Raw genomic sequence first — 13,997 nt, forward strand, 5'->3', positions numbered from 1 at the left:
CACACTACGTCCTGTGTAAAAACCATGTTGACATGGAGATATTATTCTGCGTACAGAAGCGGAGAGTTGCGCAGTAACAGTCTTCTCCAATAACTTACCAAAATGGCACAGCTTGGAGATAGGTCTGTACTTACAAATGTTTCCACAACGAAGGGAATACACCTTCTTGGATAGAACTCTGATAAAGTAACGTTATTGGCAAAGCAAGACTTGAAGCACATGAACGAATGAAAATAGGATGAATACCATCCGGCCCTGCACCCTTATTCACGTCAATAGATTTTAAATATTTAAATACTAAATCATGTGTAATTTCTACTGAATTTATATCTAACAAGGCGCAGGCAGGTAATTCACAATTATCTAAAAAGTTACTACTACACTGGCCTTCAAAAGAAAGTATCACACTTTTAAAATTGGGATAACGTTTTAAGTTCACAAGATATACTTTCGAAATAAAAAGGACTCCAAAGAGAATTTAATTTTGTACATAAAAACTTTATAGTCGGTAACCTTCTTTTAAGAATTAGCTGAAAAAAAACTTCAAAAACAAAACCATTCCTTTTTTCAAAGTGGACCTTTCCGAATTACAATTTTACCATTCACATTTTTCTTTCTGTTTTAAATTTTTTTCAAGATCGATGGGTCTTGTTTTAAAAATTTATGCTAAAAAGCACATAACATTTATTTATCATGCCTCTTTCAGTTGAAGAATGTGCTAGGATCATGGCTTTTCTGGAACTAGGCATCAGTATGCGTCGCACTTCAAGAATGGTAGGTGTGACGGTACGAACGGTTCAGAAGGTAAAGCGAAGGTACGAAGAGGCTGGACACAATCTGAGGAGACCTTGTAATGGCAGACCCAGGTGTTCCAGTGCCCGAGAATATCGTTATATTATTTCCACTGTGTTAAGAAATCGCCACCAAAATGCAGGTGAAGTCCAGCAACAGCTGCTTCAGACCCGGAGGGACTACATTAGTGACATTACAGTGAGAAGACTTGCTGAAGCAAATTTGAAACCCCGAAGACCAGCGAGTGGCCCAAAACTCGAGAGACAGCATCGAGTAGCGAGACTGCGATACGCCCGTGAACACATGCAGTGGGATGAAGAAGAATGGTCAAGTATTTTGTTTGCAGATGAGTCTCGATTCTCCCTTTACACTTCTGATGGAAGGCGAAGTGTTTACAGGCGACCTAGTGAGCGATACCTTCAAGCCTGCATCTCAGAAAGAGTCCAATACGGTGGAGGCAGTGTACATGTATGGGCTGGCATATCTTCAGAAGGTCGCACAGAGCTAGTAGCCATAGAAAATGGCACCCTCACTGGGCAAAGATATGCTCAAGAGATTCTCAATGAGTATGCAGGGCCGTATTTAGCAAATATGGGTGATGGATCGATGCTGATGCATGGTAATGCCCGGCCACACACGGCTCATATCGTACAAGAGTATATTTCAGGAGGTCGGTATCAGCGTGATGGCTTGGCCATCAAGAAGTCCTAATCTCAACCCGATTGATCACGCCTGGGATGAGCTTGGGAGGCTAGTCAGAAATCGCAGACCACCACCTACTACCCTCAGGGCACTAAAGCAGGCCCTGGTAGAAGAATGGGAGAATATTCCCCAACATCGGCTCCGAAACCTAGTGTTCAGTATGCCAAACCGGCTCGAAGCTGTAATCAGAGCTCGAGGAGGCAATACCAGTTATTAAAAATTAAATAACATGTAATACATTTTAGTTGAATTTTTTTACACTAAACTAAAAATGTCTATTTTCATTGTATTATCTTTTTTTAAGTTAAAAATGTTACTTATGTATAATTTTAGTTTCTAAGAATTAAAGCCTATAAAATTTGCAACAAAACGTTTTTAATCTTAAATCTCTACCTTCTATATTTAAGAAAAAAAAAATAATTTGAAAAGTGTGATACTTACTTTTGCAGGCCAGTGTATTATGATCAGATTTTGGAAGTTCAAAAACAGAATGGAAATGATCATTAAATGCATCACAGATGTCTTTACCATCAGAAATACTTCTATTCTTATAAGTCATATTTTGGGGGATACCACTGTTTGCAGATATAGATTTAAAATAGTTCCAAAAAAATTTAGGACAGGAATTGATCTTCGATTCAGCAAATTTAATATAATTGTTGTAACATTCTTTCTCTAGTTTAATTACTCTTTTTCTTAATAAACTAAAACTATCATAATCCAGCCTATTGCCATATTTTTTCCATAAAGTATGATATTTCCGTTTTTCTTTTAAAACTTTTAACAACGGGCGGGTATAACAAATCGGAAAAGAACAAAATGATCTAACAGTACGCAAAGGAGTATATTTGTAAATTAATTGATTAATATTATTATAAAATATATTGATACACTTTTCCATATCCAAATTTCAGAAAAAGTCACTCCACTTAATCTGCGAGAGCTCTAAGTTAATCTGTGCATAGTCTGCATGAAAATTTAAATTACTCTTATTAGCCGGTTTTAAAGCTAACTTACTGTTTATGCTACAATCAATGTTCAAAGAGGGGTTGTGTCCATCCTCGCAGGTGGTAAGTGGACTATCACATCTTACTATATTACAGTTTAAATTACTAAAAATTAAATCGAGCAAACGATTATTATGGTTTAGAATAGAATTGTGTTGTTTCAGATTAGTTAATGACATGAATTCGGCCAATGACTGTGTTTACATATTAACACTGGGATTTGCAACCAAACTGTAACTATCAAAGAAAGTCCACTTTGTTGCTGTCATATTAAAATCACCACACAGTAAAATTAAATCCGCCGGATTATCAATAATAAGTTGCGCAACTAAGTCAAAAAATGATAGCAGGGTGTCTCGATGGCCTTGCCCATGAGGTATGTAGGCACAACATTATTGTACTTACTATCTCGAAGAGGTACAGCCACCCAAACGGCTTCACAATGCGCTGGAGACGGGACAGGCCAGTGTCGGCGCACGGGGTGATAGTCCCCCCGAACCGCTACCGCAACCCCGCCCCCCCGCGCCGCGCCACTTGCCTCAAGTGATCGGTCCGCACGGAACACTACGTAGTTATTATTAAAATATTCTCTATCGTAAAAGTCAGGAGTAAGCCAAGTCTCGGTCAAACAAACAAAATCATAATTAGATAAGGACAGTCGCGCCAAAAATTCATGTGATCTACCACGAAGGCCTCTCGTGTTTTGATAATATCCATGCAATTTATTTTTATCCATTTTTAAAAAAATCCGTAAGTGTATTATACTTATACTTTATGATAACTATTAATACTACTAGTGACAAATCGGCAAACAGCAAGTTATCTGTGGAACTATAATTACTATTGCTGTATAAATCAAAATATGAATCTACCCGCAATAATGTAACAATAAACAAGAAATACACGAAGATACACAACAATTTTAACAACACATGATGATAAAACGTCACAAAGTTTAAATTAATAATACTTAAGAATCGTAACAATGCACTTATTTGCAAATAATATGCAGTTATTAGCACTGATCTCTCGTATATTATATGTAGAAAAATAGTAATTACCTGTTTCATTATATGAATAACATAGCCATTTAAATGTTTGCATGTACATAGTCATTTGAGTTTATTTAAATCAGATGGCTTACAGATATGAATGACTTTAGACTTTTCACACTTACGCATCAGAATCTTACAGTCCCAGTACCCACAGGTAATCATACTTAAATTGCAATTTCAGTTCACGAGCACGCTTCAATAATAGTTTATTCTCGGGTGTAAGGTGATCCCCGACGTAGATGCTAGTGGCAGGACCGGCTACTCCCAGGTCCGCGGTGGTGAGGCCACGCCGCGCACGAACCGCCGACAGGAACTGGTCTTTGCAAAAGCGACTCGTGAACTTTACCACTATCGCGGGGACGGGAGCCTGACCGTTTTTATCTGATTTCGTATCAAAACGACGCACACGGTGTATGTGATCGATGTCCTTATGGTCGAGTTGATGACCTACTTTGGCACTTATATTATGTAATATAGTTTGAAGGTTTTCCCCATTCATTACTCGTACACCAGAGATTTCTACATTATTCATCCTGGATCCATTATTCAACTCGTACTTTACGGTACTAAAATCATCCCGTAAAGCTCTGATCTCTGAAAGAACGTTTTGCATATCAGAGCTGGAAGATCCGACACCGCCAGAACGGCATTGGACGCAGCGCCAGTTCACTCACCTATCGATGTTCATCTTCTTGTAGCTAGCTTCTGTCACTCCAGCACACCCATAGTGGAGCATACGACTACATCTATTACATTTTACAAAGTCGATTAGCACATCACCACAAATTGAACACGACGACATTTTTATTAATCACAAGTTATTTAGAGACTGGAAAACCGACCGTTCGCTACGACACGTCGAAGCTGACACGTCGAATTTTGTATATTTGCCAGTGAAATAATTTTGTTGCTCAGGATTCTAGCTAGGTACCACATGGTGCCATTTTCTGTTGTCAAGCAGTAACGTACGAGCATTATTTTGTTTCACTTTGAAGTGTAGCGAGTGAAATTACTGTGCTAATGAGTACTAATATCGTATGCTTCAAAGTGACGACATAGTGCCACCTGAGTACCTAATGTGACTTAGCGTAACATTACTAAGATTTTAAGTTTTTCTTGTAAATTGTAAATACAATTTACAAAATAAAAAGTAGATAGCTATTTGTAGTCAGCTTTTTACAAAAAGATTAAGGCTGATAAAAAGTTTTGTATTTAGTATTTGTTATAAGTACCGTATTTTGTTTTACGAAAATAAAGGACGAGGCGAGCAGGACGTTTAGCTGATGGTAATTGATACGCTATACGCATAACATAACAGTGCCGCTCTTCCGCGATTCTTGAAAAAAAAAAACCCAAAAATTCTGAGTGGCAGTACAATTGTTTCGCTCGTCACCTTGAGTCATAAGATGTTTAATCTCATTTGCCCAGTAATTTCACTAGCTACGACGTCCTTCAGACCTTGAGGTACGCCATTGTAATGGGCAGGGCGTATGAATTACTATCAGCTGAACGTCTAGCTCGTCTCATCCCTTATTCTTAAAAAAATCAATTTTGTCTTTTTTACACCTCAGTAAACATTGAGAAAAATGCCCAAAACAAAGTTGATTAAAGAGTTAGTGAAGGTACAACATAACCTAATCATAAAGAACTTTATAATTATCTTAATATAAACTTGATTTGCACGCTCACCAGCTCGGGAAAGGGAATAAATTTTGAAATTTTCCGGAGCGCGGGAACTTAGCTAACAAAAGGGAGACGAATAAAAACTCAAGTATTTTATTAACAAATTTTCCTTCTGAATAATATAACCCGAGGAACAACGGCAGGTAGGTTCAAATAAGTTTCGTCAACTAATTTAGACTGTATTAGGACTTTGACTTTCGCTCGGTGAATGAAAACATTTATATTACCAAGGAAATATATTTAAACCTTAATTAAACGGCTAACATATAATTTACTAACTTGTGATTAATCTTTCTCGAAAATTTCTAACCTAAAACTTATTTATTGTGTAACGCTTACGTTAAGTTTATTATACTTCATTAATTGGGAAGTAGTAATATGCAAGTATTTTTGTGTTTTGGTTTACAGGGCAATTTCGTTTATAATTCTGCGATAAAAATAAATTTACTAATTAAATAGCCTGGCAGCGATTGCTCCATTCCTAAGCTATGGTTTCATTAATAAAGTCATTTATATCTATTTTTATTTATATCTTTACTTTTATTGATAAAGGATCTATTTTTTTTTATAAATTACTTATTATATAATAGCCTGAGGGTGGTCGCTCCATTCCCTATCTGTAATATCATTAAAAAATATTTATGTTATAGTAACCCCTTTACCACACAAACGTTTTTTAACAATTCTTTTGAATATAATTTTATTTTGAAACATTTTAAAATGTTCTGGGATCTTGTTTTAAAAGCATATAAATAGCCCCATAAACGACTTATTAACTCGACTTAGTTTTACTCTACTAAATAAATTAAAGGACGGTTGTCAAATGTCAAACGGTAAACGTTGGTGCGCTAATAATTTAAGTTTTTTTTTAATAATTTGCCTGCATTTGTCTAAAAACTAATATATAAACTAAATAGACTAATATTGGATCTATATGTGCTAATGTTATCTCAATAAATAAGTTGAGATTTCAATAAAATTCAGAAGTACAAAAAGAGCATACAAGGAATTAACCACTCAAAAAAAAAATGGGTACATGACCTTAACCATATATCAGAGGAAACGAAAACGAGGAAAAACGTCATTGAACATGCAACAATCTTCTATAAAAATTTGTACATGAAAAGTGAAAATGAGAACGATGTCACTGAATACCGAACTTACTGTGAAATAAAAACCTAACACTGTGGAATTATTCGATAAAAAGGAAGTGCATACACACATAATACAATTAAAAAATGAAAAGAGCCCTGGCCCAGATGGTATCAGCAATGAAGCTATAAAAACGGGAGCAGCAGTCCTACTACACCACCTGACTAAATTATTTAATATGATCCTGAACACAGAGACTGTTCCCAAAGGTTGGTGTTCGTCAGACATAACTTTTATTTTAATGCAATCCGCAAGATATAGACAACTATAAGCCAATTAGTCTTCTATCAAGCACATATAAACTCTTTGCTTCAATAATTCTGAAACGAATAACTCAGGAAATTGACAACACAAAACCTACAGAGCATGGAGGCTTCCGCTCAGGTTTCAGCACTATTGATCACATACAGACAATTGAACAAGTAATAGAAAAACACACGAATTTAACAGACCACTCTATATAGCGTTTATAGATTTTAGAAAAGCCTTCGATAGCATCAGTCACATCTCCTCTGGAACGCGCTTTACTCTTTAAATATCGACGAGAAATATATCAACATTATAAAAAACGTGTATGAAAATAATACAAGCAAAGTTAGACTGGAGACCAGCGGAGAACCCTTCAAAATTGAACGAGGTCTAAGACAACGTGACCCACTGTCACCTAAACTTTTTATAGCGGTTCTTCAAGACATTTTCAGTAAAATATATTAGACACACAAAGGAATTCTGTTAAATGGTAAATACCTCGTTGGTAAATACCAATCATCTGCGATTTGCAGATGACATTGCGATACTGGCTGAATCACCTAAAGACTTAGAGGAAATGGTAACGACACAAACAAGACAAAAATAATGACTAACAATTACAGAAGGCCAACACAAGTAAACGGACACACAAAAGAATATGTTGACAGTTTCATCTATTTGGGGAAACAAGTCTCATTCAATACAAACAGCAACTTAGGAGAAGTAAAGAGGAGAATAACATTATCGTGGAAAAAATTCTGGTCGCTTAGCGAAATATTATAAGGCAATTATAGCCTGCATATGAAAAAAATCGTGATCGACAGTTGTATTACGCCATGTCTGCTATATGGCTGTCAAACCTGGGCATTCACAAAAGAAATAAAACAAAAAATAGAAAAGACACAAAAAGCAATGGAGAGAAGCATATTGCGGATCAGAAAACTACAAAAAGTACGTAGTGAAGACATTAGAAAGAAAACCAAGCTTACGGATGCACTAAGACACGCGCTAACATTGAAATGGCAATGGGCTGGCCACATTGCACGCTTCACAGACAGAAGGTGGACAATAGAGACCACCAAATGGAAATATAGTTATATAATTTAAATATTAATATTGTTTCTGTTTTTTAATCAATTTTAATAAGAAAAATAATAACTAGTTATGTAATTTGAAAGAAAATTGTAAGTAGAGGCATTTACTAAGTATTCCATAATATGTAGCTGAACTTGAATTGTTTTGTTATTCGGTAGATTTCTCGTGACAGGTATCGTCATGCTCGCTTAAATGCCTCTGCTTGTGACGGCGACGTGGGGCGGGTCGTTCCCTTCCCTAAAATATGGTCGAGGGAGGCGATGGCTGGTCCATGCGTCATGCTCGTGAACGGGTGCTACTCGTGGTGGCTGGATGATCTTGTTACCGGGAGGTCTGCTTGATGTGTTTTTTATTATTATTATTTCCTTTAAAGTTAAAGTTATTATATATTTTATATTATGAGATGCTCACATAATGCCTCTATTTATTTACGGTATGTGTGGATTGATGCATCTACTATACTCAATAACTCTTGTGTTTATAAGTATTAATTTACTTTTTTCTTTTGACTTACTCGTTTAAGCCATTCAGTTTTTGACATTTGAGTATTATTATGCGTCACTTTGCATATATTGTAATTGAAATGATTTGTAAAACAATTAAAATGTAAATCTTGACTTAAAAGAGTGGCAATGAGTTTCTTGCTACTTCTTCTCATTAGCTCAACCCTTTATGAAGTAGCGGTAAATTCAATAAGAAACATTTTTTTTTGACATTCATAAGTGTCATTTCCGTGACCTACATGAATAAAGTGTTTTTGAATTTGAATGTGAAAGGACCACCAGGTAAAGGATGCACTGGTAGACCAAAGCAGAGATGGAAAGATGACATCGTGCAGGCAGTGGGGAGAAACTGGATCGATCTGGGCAAGGATAGGGAAAAATTTAAAAAAGTTGGGGAAGGCCTGTACCCAAAATGGGGTCCATACACAAAATTATATAGAATAAATAATTAAACTGGTCACTTTAAATAAAATTAACACTAGATCTTAAGAACTTTAAATTACTAACATTTGATTGTATATTATGGGTTAAGGAATAAATGGCTTATTATTAATATATTATTATAATAAATTAAGTTATTTTTTTTTATTAGCCTAAGGCGAATAACCAATTTATAAGATTGTAATAATTTTTTTGTAATCCGTTTTTATGATAAAAGTAAAGAAAAATACTTACTTTCGTGGTAGAATGATAGATGTAAATATTATCTTGACCCTCGTATGTACTGAGTTAGTAGCGAGCAGGTATCGACAGCGGCGATGTGGTGGATACAGACCCGGATAGCCAGGACTGGCCAACACACACGGAGCCGATCTACACGACACATCTTGGTACAACCAGTCGCAATCTGTTGAACATACAACGTTAATTATTAACGGGGTAATAACACGCTTCACGGCTTGTATGACATGGTTTGAGCCTTAGGTGTTATGCTACACGAATTCTGTTTAGCTAGTTCTAAATTAGAGATTAGTTAATCTATCTATAAATCAACCTATACAGTTGTGTTTTGTTTTAATAACATGGTTTTATATCTTTTCACTATGCTTGCTATTGTTATTCCTTCTCGAAAACGCTCTTTTAATTTCTAAGGCATCTCTCTCTTTTTTGACGTGTGATTATAAATTCTTATTTGAATGAAAATAATTGTGTACATGTCACATAATGATCCATCCATGGTTTGATGGTACGTTTTGATTTAGGGATCGGTACAGATTTGGAGTTTTTAAAATTCTGAAGGACTCTACAATTGCGCCCGTCACCTTGAGACATAAGTCTCATTTGCCCAGTAATTTTACTAGCTACGGGGCCCTTCAGACCGAAACACACTAATGTTTACACATAACTGCTTCACGGCGGAAATAGGCGCGGTTGTGGTACCCTCACTCTAGCCGAAATTCTGTTCAAAGGAGCATCCCACTGGTAAAACAACTTTAGGCTTCTGTAACCACTTTAGTGATGAGTTCAATCACCAGGCTTGGATCATCACATAACAGTTGTGGTAGATTCTTTTCTATAAGGCTTGATAGAGATTTATCAAAATCAATTTTAATTGTGGGCTAAGGAGCATTACTATTACTTTTAATATATGATAACAGCAAATCAATCATGGCATTGTCGGCTATTGTGGTATTTAAGACAGCTATTTGAGCACGATAGATATTTTTATTTAATTTGATCATAAAGTGGTCCAAAAGCTATCAATAGGTTGGTAAAGTATGTCCAGGAATGATAACAAAGGTAGCTATCATATAGAAGGGCGGTGATGGCCAAGTCGGAAACTACGAAACATAGACAAAAGTCGTGAAAGGAGTCATGCCCTCGATTTATAAGAAACCAAACGGCATATATTTTTTTTAAATCAAGTTTCGCAAAGATATGTATCACTAAAAATGAAAGCAAATAGAAAAAAAAATACAAATTAATTTTCATATCACACTTTTACCTAACTAATAAGTTGTTCAAAATGGTTGCTGTTGATTCCAATGCATAAGTTTATGCGTCTCTCTAATGACCTAACTGCTAAAAACGAAATCTGCAGTTATTGGTTTCTTATAAATCGAGGGCATGACTTCTTTCATGACTTTTCTATAAGTCTAATAGTTTCCGACTTGGCCATCACCTTCTCAAAAAACCATCCTGTATATTATTTTAAGACTAGCTGACCCAGCAAACGTTGTATTGCCAATATTAAAATCGCGATACAAAAGTAACTGTTGATCGTAGATGGTTGAAAATTAGAAGTTGTATGTATTTTTAATGCTGATTCATAATCAAAGAAATTTAAAAAAAAAATAAAAAACAATTGCCGTGGACCACCCTTAACATTTAGGGAGATGAAAAGTAAATGTTGTCCGATTCACAGACCTACCCAATATGCACTCAAAATTTCATGAGAATCGGTCAAGCCGTTTCGAAGGAGTTTAACTACAAACACCGCGACATGAGAATTTTATATATTAGATAAGAGTGTCTATCATTATGTTTGAAACCTGGTGCATTATCTTTGACTATAAAGTTAATGTCTATATTTCCAGTTACAAATATCGTTTTTTGGTTTCTAAAGCATCATTGTTTGACAGTGACCTGTAAATACTGAGGACAAGTTCTTCAATTTCAATCTGAACACATTATGTATTTTTTTTTATGGAATAGAAGGAAAAACGAGCGTATGAGTCACTTGGTGTTAAGTGATCACCGCCGATCACAACTTCCTACAACAAGAGAGGAATCACAGGAGCATTGCCGGCCTTTAAGGAAGGTGTACGCGCTTTTTTTGAAGGTACCCATGTCGTATCGTCCCGGAAACACCGCACAAGCAAGCTCATTCCACAGCTTTGTAGTACGTGGAAGAAAGCTCTTTGAAAACCGCACTGTGGGGGACCGCCACACATCAGATCAGATGGTGGGGATGATATCCTAACTTGTGGCGTGTCGTGCAAAAGTGGAACGGATCACGTAGATTGATTTCTGTAGCCTTTGTCTTGAGTGAATTTTTAATGTAAGCCATAATCATTCTGGTTAAGAGGATGCTTGGTGTGAAACGAGTACTAGTGGTCAATGTACGGGATTGGTTTATAACTTTGTAGTCTATTGCCGGCTAGATTATGGGTACCACAACAGCGCCTATATCTGCCATGAGCAGTAATGGGTTAGCATTATTATTTCGATCTGAAGCATGCCGTAGCTAGTGAAATAACTGGGCAAATGAGACTTAATATCTTATGTCTCAAGGTGATGACCACAATAATTGTAGAGCCAGTCAGAATTCTAAAAACTCCAAATCTGTACCGATCCCTAAATCAAAACGTACCATCAAACCATGGATGATTCCAGGATAATTATCTTAATGGGCAGGGTGTATCAATTACCATCAGCTGAAAGTCCTGCTTGTCTCGCCCCATTATAAAACAAACTACTTATAGAATGCTATTAGTATGAGATAACTATTAAGACTTCAAACTTTTTAATTTATTTCTTCGCAAATTAAAAGATTCGAAACTGGCTGGGTCACATTTAAAAATATAATCACTTTCTCTTTTAAATAGTGAACAGGGATTAAAATTTACATAATATTTAACCTCTCAAAATGGCTTCACTTGTCTGAGACCAGTACAAAATTTAACGGCTTTCAGAAAGTGGATGAGGGTAGGATATCATCGCGTTATTTCAATGCACTATCGACAAAAATATACACTCATATTGACATATTTCATGAAAAGTTAAATGTTTTCAGATCACTGGTTTGTAATAATTTAAAATAATTACTATTTTTTGTAACCCCATTCTTATATTTTTTTCTGAATCCTTAACTCATTGTAACTAATTTGTTGTAGTATTGTGTAATAGTAGCGTGTAACATTGTGTAACTTATATAGATTGGAATTATTTGTTAGTTTGTATTACTTGATTTGTGGTTTTTATTTTATCTTTTGTTACCTTTTAACTAAATATCTGACTTTTAAGCTTTGTTAATATTTTTCATTATACTTCTTGTTTCCTATACATGAATAAATAAATAAAATTGAATCGTGACCCATCTTAATGTAATTTTTCACCGACTTCAAAAAGGAGGAGGTTATCAATTCGTTCGGTATTTTTTTTTATGTATGTACACCGATTACTCTGAGATTTATGAACTGATTTACGTAATTCTCTTGTTGGATGCGAAATAGATGCCATTTGGTCCCATAAAAAATTTACATAGTTTGGCCCAGTAGTTTTCATTTTATGAACATTTATATAAAAATTTTTGTCTACCTGGATGACATAATTGTTTTCTGTGTATGCCTTTTTATTTGCACATATGAGTTTTCATTCAGGTTGATTATATATTATTATTAACTGACACTAAAACGTAAAAAATAAACTACGTTTACAAAAACCGACTTCAAAAACTGGAAAGCATCAAATAACTAAAAATTTAATTTAATACACCTCTTATACAAACCTTAACCTTTAATATTAATAAAATACTATTATTTGTTTTTTAAAAGTATAACAATTACGAAGTAGACAATACTGATTGGGCAAGTGACTGCCCACTGCCACTTCAGTTTCGCAAAAATTTGGGATATGTCGGTGACTTTAGTTCTCCTACGGATCTCCTCATTTCTGATTCGATCTAGCAGGCAAACTCCGCCCATAGCCCTCTCCATTGCCCTCTGAGTGACCATGAGCTTTATCATAAGGCCCATTCTTAACGACCACGTCTGCGTACCGTAAGTCTTAACTGGCAACACACACTGGTTGAAAACCTTCGTCTTCAGACACTGGGTGGTGGTATTTCGGACGAGAAGATTTTATGGAGCTTCCCGAACGCTGCCCATCCTAGTTGGATTCGACGAGTGACCTTTTTTCGTGAAATTGGACCTGCCTTACTGGATTATTTGTCTGAGATAGACGTACTCGTTGACAATTTCCAGAGTAGAGTTCCCATTGTTATGGAAGTAGGTGCAACACGGACATTTGACATGATCTTCGTCTTGTCTATGTTCATTTTGAAACCTTGGGTATTGAGGCCATTCCAGTCCAGAAGCTTAAAGACATCTTCCAACGCAGCGGTGAACTCGAGAGGTCGAGACATTAGGACATGAAATCATGTAGCCGCGAGGGTACAATAAGTTATCAAATGATTGAAGCAAGATATAAAAACAAGAATCAAATTCAATAATCCTACTAATATTATAAATGTGAAAGTTTGTATGTCTGGATGTATGTTTGAACTTCTTTAACGCAAAATCTACTGAATAGATTTTGATGAAACTTTACAATAATATAGCTTACACACCAGATTAACATATAGGCTATAATTTATAAAACTATAGTGTGAATTATACAAAATATAAAAGAAGTGTGATTGTTACTAATGAATACAACTAGCGCCATCTCTTATCAACTAGCAAGCAAAAGATCAATACAATTTATATGGCAAAACAACGTTTGCCGGGTTAACTAGTATTTTATATTTATGAAAAATATATAAATTACATACACAATGAAAACCTTTCTCTTCAATCGTATAATCCATATAGTCAAAAGCGCGAGGATACTTTATGTATAGATGAGTCCGAGTAAATTGGAAGGAAAGATAAAGAAAAATACCCTCACGTAAAACTGAGGGAAAAAAACTTGAGATGAGTCTACCTGCTAAATTTAACGGTTCATTACTCCCTTCGAGCCGAACTGATATTGAAGAATAAAACAATGTGATATAGCCGATACTTTACATTGATTTTATATTGGATACTAGCTGACCC

At 35.5% G+C, this 13,997-nt stretch overlaps 1 protein-coding gene across 1 annotated transcript in view; it reads right to left on the reverse strand.

Moving 5' to 3' along the window:
- LOC126980044 (uncharacterized) overlaps nt 1-13,997 on the reverse strand; it is an 86,660-nt gene that overhangs the window by 60,745 nt on the left and 11,918 nt on the right. Inside the window, exon 7 of the mRNA XM_050829671.1 lies at nt 8,914-9,085. Within this exon, the coding sequence (XP_050685628.1) occupies nt 8,914-9,085 (172 nt within the window). The remainder of the gene's footprint in view (nt 1-8,913; nt 9,086-13,997) is intronic.

The sequence above is a fragment of the Leptidea sinapis genome, chromosome 4, assembly GCF_905404315.1.
Source record: "Leptidea sinapis chromosome 4, ilLepSina1.1, whole genome shotgun sequence".
NCBI classification, from domain to species: Eukaryota; Metazoa; Arthropoda; class Insecta; order Lepidoptera; family Pieridae; genus Leptidea; species Leptidea sinapis.